General features: G+C 50.6%; 1 protein-coding gene across 1 annotated transcript in view; it reads left to right on the top strand.

Moving 5' to 3' along the window:
- Window positions 1–823: 823 nt before the first annotated feature.
- The window catches only part of IVD (isovaleryl-CoA dehydrogenase), a gene marked incomplete at its 5' end in the record, with an annotated part of 13094 nt that continues 4226 nt past the window's right edge, over window positions 824–9691 (top strand). Inside the window, 6 exons of the mRNA XM_010133938.1 lie at window positions 824–913; window positions 2720–2771; window positions 5220–5389; window positions 6754–6847; window positions 7290–7426; window positions 8428–8524. Of these exons, the coding sequence (XP_010132240.1) occupies window positions 824–913; window positions 2720–2771; window positions 5220–5389; window positions 6754–6847; window positions 7290–7426; window positions 8428–8524 (640 nt within the window). The remainder of the gene's footprint in view (window positions 914–2719; window positions 2772–5219; window positions 5390–6753; window positions 6848–7289; window positions 7427–8427; window positions 8525–9691) is intronic.

The following is a 9691-nucleotide window of genomic DNA, read 5'->3' as shown; positions in this document are numbered from 1 at the left end:
CCCGGCCATGTGGAGGTGCTGCTGAGGGACATGTATTAGTGGTGATTTGGCAGTGCTGGATTAATAGGCCTTAAAGGTCTTTTCTGACCAAAACAATTCTATGACTCTCTTGCTCAGTGGGGAATCTGAAGCTTTAGAGGAATAGTTCTTAGCTGTTTCTTCCTGTGTTCTACAGCAGCCTGGTGCTTGTTGTAGCTGCCCCAGACAGGCTTCTGCCAGCGAAACTCTTTCCCTTGGTGCTTCTCAGGGCTGGAGCTGTACCCTTACTGTTCAGGTGACAATGACAGTAAAAGTGTACAGACGTACAAAATAAACTCACTTGAGGTTTTTAACACTTGGAACAACGAGCACACCTGACTTCATCCCATTTCCCTCTGAAGAAAGCAGTAGGGCAGCAACTGCAGCCGCAGTTTGATAGAGCACCACGCTGTAGTCGGGGTGTAATTAAATGTCTGTAAACAGCTACTGGGTGGGCATCATACATCATAGTCTCTGTTCTTCAGCTTCCAGTGTCCTGACCAAAACCACCCCCTGAAGCCCTAGTGCAGGCAGTGGTTAACGAACATCCTTTCATGCTGGGTAAGACTGTACAGTGCTGGGAGGAGCTGAAGTACACCAGTATCTTCTGTTTCAAAGACTAAAGGGCTTTTCATATGGGCTTTCCACCAGCAACCCAAAATGCGGATTTCCATGTGGTCCTGTGTTTCTGGGGTTGGGATCCTGGAGCTGCCGGGTAGGAGGATGTTGGCAGTGTCCTGGGGGTGAAGACAACAATATATTGATGGGATGTAATGCAGGTGTTTCTCCGTGTCTCTTTTCCCAGCTTAGACAGACCATGACGAAGTTCTGTCAAGAGCATTTGGCTCCGAAGGCCCAAGAGATTGACCAGGAAAATGAATTCAAAGGCATGCGGGCAAGTATTTCATGTGTGCATTGATACTGTGATCTGCACGTTAATCCAGACAGAGGACCCGGGCCACACCATGGGAACATGTGCATTCACTTTTCAAACCTGAAAGCCAAAGAAAACTTTTTTTTATTTCCTGTTAAATCTGTAACCTGGGGCAGAACCCAGCCAACAGGCAATTAAAACCAAACAAACACACACACAGGTTGATAACGGTCTCCTTTGGATGCTTGTCCTGGTGTTTCTGCTTGGCTCTGCTCACACCTGGGATGTGCTTTGTGTCCTCCCAGCCAGGACCTGTTCGTGGATATCTGAGTCACCTCTCCAAATGGCTGTGAAAATACCATGTGCGAATGCTGAAACGTGGCATTGTTTGACTGTTGAGCTGAAACGTCCCTTCCTAATAAAAACAACCGGGTCTGTGCAGCGGGCTGGTCTGATTGATGAAAATGAGAGATCTGACTGTTGGTTTTCATAAGCTCCACAAGACTTAAAAAGCTCAGAACATCTGCTAGGATTTCCCAGAGCTCTGATGTTGACATTTTCAGGGATACAGGCGCGGCTTTGAAGTTAAGTATATAAATTCAGCGTAGCGCACCAGATGTCCTCCAGAGCTGTGCAATAACGCTTTCTGACGTCTCTGGAGACTATTTGCTGATAGTTATCTTCTCGCTGGACACTGAGGCCATGTGAGAAGCATTCACCTGCATGTCCATCGCGTAGTGGAGGAGTGGCTTTAGCCTGAAGCAGCAGCAGAGGGGTGGCCCCTCCAGTACGGGTGTCCTCGCTGGTGACGTCCTTTGCGTTAATGTCAAGGCTTCCCTCTTCCTGTGCGATGCTGGGTGCCGACACAGGAGCATGTGTCTCAAGTCAGCTGGCAGCTCTGTGGCTGTCACTCGAGTGGTGGTGCCAGGGTGATCAGTCTGGGCAACAGGCTACAGGAGGAGCCGGTGGTCCAGGACAGCTCATCCTTGAGCGGACAAACTCTAACAGAGGTGTCCAGCTACACAAGGCTCAGTAACGCTGAGCCCCATGTGTGGAAATCTCGAGAACGCACAGGTTATGTACTTGAGCAGTCCTTGTGGATTCAGCTCCTTTAGCCTCACAAGTCCAACATGTCCATGAATTCTCTGGTTTAGTCACCTTGTGTAGCTTCTCTGGTACGACCTGTGAGTCAGGCAGCGCCCGACAGCCCTAGCTGTAATGGTCCCTTTGTTAAATCTCTCCCAAGGAGGCTTCCTTGGCTTTACTCACCGGTTTCTGTTCTACTCGAAGAGTTTTAGAGCACCAGCTGATAGCAGCTCTTCTGCCTGTTTCCAGGGTTTCAGTCGTGGGTCACTTATGCTCTCTACTCTTTGTGGCCTGTGCTGTGCCGCCAGAGCCGGGTGGCAAGGGTAGACAGGCATCCACTTACACCATAACATCCTAAATCATCTTTAGCAAGAGATTGTATACTTAGAAGAGCAGCTTTTAAAATTAGTGGGAGGGTTTAATTCATCAAAATTCTCCTTAAACTGGGCAACGAGTGAGATCTTAGGACCTGTCCTTCCAGAATTAACTTTAGGTTGCCGATTGTCACTGAATTCGAGAGACTGCTCCTACGTGTAGCGTCACTAATGTCCTTAAGCCTGTCTGGGCCCTTAGTCCAAAGGGTGGTGCTGCTGCTGCGGGACGAACAGGTATCCATGTATCTATTTCTGAAACAGCACAAGGGTGCGGTAAATTGATGGGTCTGGTGAGCTCTGTGGGAAGACTTCTTGTGCTGATGCCCTGGCGGCGAGTCAGGACTGATTGCTTGTTCTGTGTTTGTAGGAGTTTTGGAAGAAACTTGGGGGACTGGGAGTTCTGGGGATCACAGCTCCTGGTAAGTCCATTTGCGCCTTTTACCCTCTGGTGGGTGATTCTCCAAACAAAAGAGACTCTAGTTAAACTCCCCCTTTCCAGTTCCTAACAGCCTCGTCTGTGACGTGACCTCCCTTTTGTCCAGAAGCTCCTATCCTCATGGGTTTTAAAAACGCTTTCTCAACTGTTGTTATTCTTCACTGACTCAGAATCCTTCTTCCTTGTCAGGTTTCTGGGCGATCACAAAGTGCTTTCTACCATTTAAAAGTACCGTTCAGAAATGCTTTCTCCCAGTAGAGCATGTGCAGCTCAAACGGGTTTGTGCTTCTCCAAAGCGAAGCGTTTGCTGCACGTTCTGAAGAGCTGTAGATAAAAGTATCCTAGAACAAACATCCATCTCTAATGGGAGAAGGTGGAGGGCATCAAACGGGGCTGTGAAAAGCTGCGATAGCTAATGGAGGGCTGACCACGTCCAACCAGTCAGAAAAATCAGCGTAAATCTTATTGAGCCTCGTCCAGGTCAGCTGAGAAGTGTTTTGATTAACGTTAGAGATTCCCGAGGCTGCTGGCGTCGTGCTGAATGCTCTAACGCAGCGTGATGAGGAGAAGCCCTTGCAGAGAAAAGCGGCCAATGGGGCCTTTATTTCCCCGTCGTAAAGTCTGTGTTTCTGGATGGGCGAGTGCAAAGGCGGCCACAGCAGCGGCTGAATAGCAATGCGGCGGAATAATGCCTCCGCGGCTCCGTCAGTGGCACCGGCGCTGCTGAAAGAGTCGGGCTTTCTGCTCCCTTTCTCTTCGCTTCTCCCAATTTACTGCTGCCTCTGTTTTTTCTCACTCTTGCCTTCTTTCTTCTTTGATGTTGTGCCTGAGGCTTACAGCAGTTTCCCACACTAGAAGCAAGCCATCCCCTCCTGGGTCCTGTCCTCTGTGATTTCCTCAAAGATCTGCCTCTCAGACCCGCCGATGCCCGGCGGACGTTGCCTTATTTTTGATTGTGTAGCTCTGAGCACTTTCTTCACTGGCGCTGGGTTTGTGGTAGGAGGTGGAGCCTGCGAATTAGGGTGTGAAGGTGTTGTGAAATCTTGTGAGGGCGTATGCTCGAGTAAACGGCGTGTTTGGGCGCGGGGGGATCCAGTCTATCAAGGGAGCATTTTAAATAACAGTGCTTTTTGTTTTCTTCCCAATACTTAGAAAACTGTGTCAGTTTGTAATTTTCCATTTATTTTATAAAGAGCTAAGGCAAGAAAGGCAAAGAGGAACCATGGAATGCTACTACAGGTGTGTTGTATGTAAAGCCTGATCGCAAAAGGCACCATCGTTCTAAACCCCCAGACTCTGGGTAGAGGGAGGTGATTTTGGAGGGCAGAGAGCCCTGCAGACAGAGACAGGAGGCAGAGGGGGTGACTGGGGGGAGAGGCTGCAGCTCACACCAGTGTCTGTGGTGGTAATTCGATGTGTTAGGGCCAGTAGCCCTCTTTGAGCCCAGGTGCCACGCTCAGCTTGTTGGTTACTCTGAGCGTACCTGCTCTGAGTGCTGTGACCACCTGCCTGCAGCCAGCGCTCATGCTGATGGTGGGTGAGCGCTCCCGGGTTACCCCCCGACCGCTTCGCAGTGTTCATGTCCTGCTGTGGTAGTTCCTCTCTTAGCAATGCAAGCACTTGCCTCCAGAGGAAAGCTGTTCCGTCGGATATGGCTGTGTTTGTGTGGAGAGATGTGTGTAGCTCTACGTTTCCGTAAGCTGTCAGCTGCTCAAGACTGTTGTGCATTTCTCAGCCTTCTCTCTTCTCCCTGCCTGTTCACTGTGTGCCTTTCATCTTCACCACCGGCTTTAGGCTCAGCTTGGTGGGCCTCGCTAGATCCCCCATTCCCATGACCACGCTGCTCTTGTCTCACTTCATCCTCTCTTGAGATCCACGTTCTTGCCACTGGTGAACTACAGCAGGTACATGTATGGATCATTCTCATTCCACCCATCAAAATGCTGGTTTCCTGCAGATCTGTGGGCTCAGAAGAGCCCCTAGTGCCCCATTGCTTGAGCGCTTTGCGATGCCTCACTTGTTACGGGGTCCTTGTCATGTGTGGACTTTAGTCTCTGCCTGTGTCCCTTTGTCCTCTCACCTAATCCAGGCTGTCACTTCCTGAGTCCATCTTCGTCATAGTATTAAGGTTGCTGTTGCAGATGGTTGACTTGCTCTTGTGCCAGTGTCAGTAGCACGTTTTAGATGTGTTCCTATACATGTTCTATAATAAAGCTACGCTGCACAAGAAAATTGCAGTAAGATAAGGAAGCTGAAATTCGGAGAGGCTGGGGAAAGCCAGAGGTGCCCAGCTCAGGGACAGCATCGGCCCAGAACAGAAGCTCTCCTCTAAGTGTCTCAGGTCTCTTTGAAGGCTGAGCCCGACCCTGGGATCTTGCACATGTGTGATGTGCTCCGTGGTGTTAACGGGAGGTTTCTCCTCTCTTCTCAGCGGAATACGGTGGATCTGCTTTGGGGTATCTGGACCACGTGCTGGTGATGGAGGAAATCTCTCGCGCATCAGCTGCTGTTGGGCTTAGTTATGGTGCCCACTCAAACCTCTGTATCAACCAGCTAGTGCGGAACGGCAATGAGGCCCAGAAACAAAAGTACCTGCCCAAGGTAGGTGGCAGGAAGAGGCCGGAGACTGGAAAGCGTTTTGGCTGCATGTGGGAGTGGGTGGTGTTCACGGCGTGTAGTGTTTTAGGCACTAGCCAGTTTCAGTTGCCCACTTTTCGGAAATAGTGGACTTGCCAGGCTTGCCCTCTCCAGCTTGTTTGATTTTGTCCTATTAATCCACAGTGACCTCAGCATGGCTGTGGGCAGCATAGTGCAGCTTTCTGGAGCTGTGCTGCGCAGTGAGGCTTTGAGGTGATGCTGGATGGTGTTCTGACAACTTCCCAACTTGTTTTGAGAGTTCTGAATGAACTCCCTGCTTTCCTAGGTTATATTCTCCACCTGCAGTGCCCAAACGCTTGGTTTGCCAATGCTGATTAACTGCATGTGAAACTTCATCCTTTGGGGCATTGATGTTTGTGACTCAAAAACCTGTTAATCAGATTCCAGTATTGAAACGTCTGGGAAAAACTTGACTGGTACATTGAATCCCAGCTACTGAAGCTATCAGCGCAAGACGCTTGGTGTAACCCCCATGGAAAGTGCAGAGCTGCTTCTCCAGGGCGTGGTGTAACTCTGGATTGTCCGTGGTGTCGCTCTCATTCACTGCCTTCCCCTGAGGCCTGTGGTCTCTTCAGTTCTTCCTTGTCTTGGTTCGTGGCAGTAGTTAACTGGTTTTGAGCAGATTGCGAAGGGTTCTGTGGAAGGGCTCTGATGGATTGAATTGATTGAATGTATCTCTTAAGCATTGGCTCTGTTTTTAATAAAAGAAGATCTAAAGGAGGAAACAGATGAAAGTACATGGGGAGGGAAAATAAACGCAAGGAAGAAAGGGCAGGATGAAAGGAGGAGTGAAGAGGAAGCAGTAGTTATGCCAGAGCTTAGTCTGAGCTGGCACGGGAGGAGGGGGTCCATCTGCTATTGTAGTGCGAGTGTGGGGGACTGGGCTGTGAGAACACCGCAAAGCACTTTGCAATCTCTTTGCACCCCCCGCATCAGCCTCCTGTGTTGAACAGCTCTCGTGGATGGAGAAGGGCAGTCCGAAAGCACAGAGCAAGGCGCTCAAGAAGGGCATATGGCTGCCTGCGTGGTTCTTTGGCACCTCACTGGAGAAGCGGGGCTGTGCTCGTCTAGCTCAGGCAGGAGTGGAGTCATCCTTCCCGGCCCGCTGTGACTTGGTTCCATTCCCTCGGCACAGCAGCACAAGGAGCTCCCTGCTAGGACTCGGCCAGCAGCAGCGGCTCTCGTTTGCGGCTCTTGCACAGAACAGCTACCGCGCAGATCAGGGCAGGGGAAAAAAAGACGGGCTAAAGGGGAACAGAAACAACACTGCTGTTCTGCCTCCTGTCTTCTCTTTGTCTTTCCCCCAGCTGATCAGCGGAGAGCACATCGGAGCCTTAGCCATGAGCGAACCCAATTCTGGATCTGATGTCGTGTCCATGAAGCTGCGAGCAGACAAGAAAGGTAAAGCCTGGCGTGCTCCCCGGATGGACACCAGTGTAAACAATGTCTCCTGTAAACTGAGACTAAGCTTCCCGACACCATGGAGATGAGGTGCTTAGTCCTCGGCATCCCAGGCCACGTTTGCAGGCTTGTGCTGCCTCCCCAGAGATTCTGTGTGTGATGAAGCCAGGTAGAAGACACAAGGTGGATGGTTGAAGGTCTGAAAGTGGAGGCTGGTGGGGTGATGGAACCAGGGGTAGGTTCCATAGTTTGTCAGGAGCTTGTTAAACTGTCACTGGACTCCAGGAATGAAGGAAATGAGTTCTCTTGAACTTGGGGAGGATTTGTACGTGCTGTTTGGGGGGGTCTCACAGAGAATCCTTGGAAGCCTGTTGCGCAGTGCGTGGAGCGAGGCTGCAGGCGCTGCTCCGTGACCTAACGGATTGCAGCTCTTTGCTTCTAGGAGACTACTTTGTTCTGAATGGGAACAAATTCTGGATCACCAATGGGCCAGACGCAGACGTTCTCATCGTCTATGCCAAAACGGATGTTAACGCTGTTCCCGCCTCCCGAGGTATCACTGCGTTCATCGTGGAGAGGGTAGGTTTAACGTGCTCACAGCCTTGATGTCATGGGGTTCGTCAGGTGAACTCCTTCACCCTCATGGGCTTGTTTAGAACCTCATGGGTTTTCTTTCTGTAACCACCAGCCCCTTGCTCAAAGACAAACCACTTTCTGCCCAAATGTTATAAACCCACGAGAGCAGTCCCCTGCCTCAGGAACGTGGTGCCCTGAGTTTTGGTATCCAAGTGTGGAACCAGTCTTTAGGGGTAGAAATGTGGAGAGAACGGACAAGATTCTAATATGAGAGGGCTTGTCTGCTGCCAAAAATTGTCAGAGGTATTGGGGACCTTGTAAACATGTCCCACTGTCCCATCTTCCAGCTGTGTGTGTTGTGTTTACTCGAAAACCCAAGACATTAAAATAACTATTGATTTCTTCCCCCCATTTTCTTGCACTGCCCCTTTGGAACCCTGAAGTGACCCAGAGCAGACCAAAGGGAGCAGAAACGGGCTGGTCAACGGGGAGCCCTTGGAAAACAGAAATCTGCTGGGTTTTTTCCTCCCTTTTATTAGTTGAGGCTGTGCCAGCCCCATCTCTGTCACCACCAGGGAGACAGGAAGCTGTAACAAAACGAGTGGTACTGGAAATGTAAAATCTCAGAGCTCGGTAAAACTTCTGATGGACTCAACCTGACAGCGATTAGAATAGTTCAGTTCTGGCGGAGCTCGCAGCCCTTGCTCTGGGAGAGCCAGCGTTGGCAGCTCTCCGAATAAGTTCTTATTTCATACATTTGTGTGTTGGAAAATGGATGCACCCAGTTCATGCGCGCCCCCCACGCGTGCGGGTTTCCCTGTGCGTTTGCTTCCCCTGCACTTGCACTTAGACCCCCTCTTGTTCCCAGGGCAGGCAGTGCGACTCCCTTCTGGTACCCTCTGCGTGTTCATGCGGTCAGGGAAATTTCGCAGATCTCTGGAGATTTTATTCAGTCTGTCAGAACTGAGATTTTAATTGTATTTTTGTCTGTCTGGGCTTTGCAGGGAATGCCAGGTTTCAGCACCGCCCAGAAGCTCGATAAGCTGGGAATGAGAGGGTCTAATACCTGCGAACTGATCTTTGAGAACTGCAAGATCCCTGGTGAGTTGGGTTCAAGTCGTGGCAGTTTGCGTGTGGTGGTTTCCCATCGTCTTGGTAAAAAAATTACGTCACTAATTACATGCGTGTTCCAACCTAGAGGGCTCCGCGGATGTTTATCTGCCCTCTGGCAGCCGAAGGAGAGCTGGTGAAACCGGAACGGTGCAAGTGGCCGGATTGCACACCCCTTGTCAGGTCGCTCCTGTTTCGCCCACGTGGACCCAGCTCTTAACCACTGCTTCTGCAAAGCCTGGGTGAGGCTCCCAAAGAGACGTCATGGTTTCCATTAGGGCTCCCTGTCTTCGATACAGGAGGGCTTGTTTGCCTCGAAGAGTTTTCACCTCCACAATCACTGGAGACTATCCAACAGGCTTTGGGGTTGCCTGTAACCTTTCTGAGTCCTTTTGGGGCCAGAGCCTGGACATGGACATCCTTTCCCCCATCAGTTAGCACAGCAGGGACCATCTTTGATAGTCCAGGGGCTGGTTTTGTTGATAGAAAAATGACAGCCCCTATGTAACAAGTGAGGAAGATGCTTTATCTGAATTAATGTCAAATCCTAGTTCAGGCCTACAGGGCGAGTCACTCTTCTGCTCCCCATACACCGCCAAAAGCTGCTTTGCAGTTAAGTGGAAGAGTTTCAGCTGAAATCTGACATTTCTGACTATTAGATCCCTCCACTCTGAAATCAGAAAGGCCAGTGCCCCAGCCTTCAGATCAGCTCCCGGGGAATCGTCTGTACCGAGCAGCATGTTCTCATGGTAACGGGATTTCCATTTCCTGATAACTCGGAGAAGCACATCACTGCCGTGCTGAAAGTTAACGCACTTTGTGCTCTGGCCGTTAAAGCCGCTTCTGATCTTCTGCCTTGAAGCTGAACCAGTTTGATGCCATTTCACATGTCTCCAGGACCTTTCTCTCAGATCAAGACGTCCTCTAGCACTGCAGTTCCATCTGCTGTAACACATGGGGGTTTCACTGCCAGCCACGCGCTGCAGTGGGGCCGGTGAGTGCTGTCCGGGGATCCACTCGCTCCTGTTGCTTTGGTAAAAGCTGGTCCAGAGCCTGGGCATTTCTGATTTATTTTTTGCTGTGATACGCTGCCAGTGGGTCTGTCCCCCTCGTGCCATCAGCACGCGTGTCCCCCAGCTCACCACACACCTACCCATC

The sequence above is a fragment of the Buceros rhinoceros genome, unplaced genomic scaffold (assembly GCF_000710305.1).
Source record: "Buceros rhinoceros silvestris isolate BGI_N320 unplaced genomic scaffold, ASM71030v1 scaffold35983, whole genome shotgun sequence".
Classification (NCBI taxonomy): Eukaryota; Metazoa; Chordata; class Aves; order Bucerotiformes; family Bucerotidae; genus Buceros; species Buceros rhinoceros.
The sequence above is the reverse complement of the archived record's forward strand: the minus strand, read 5'-3'. Positions and strand labels throughout refer to the sequence as shown.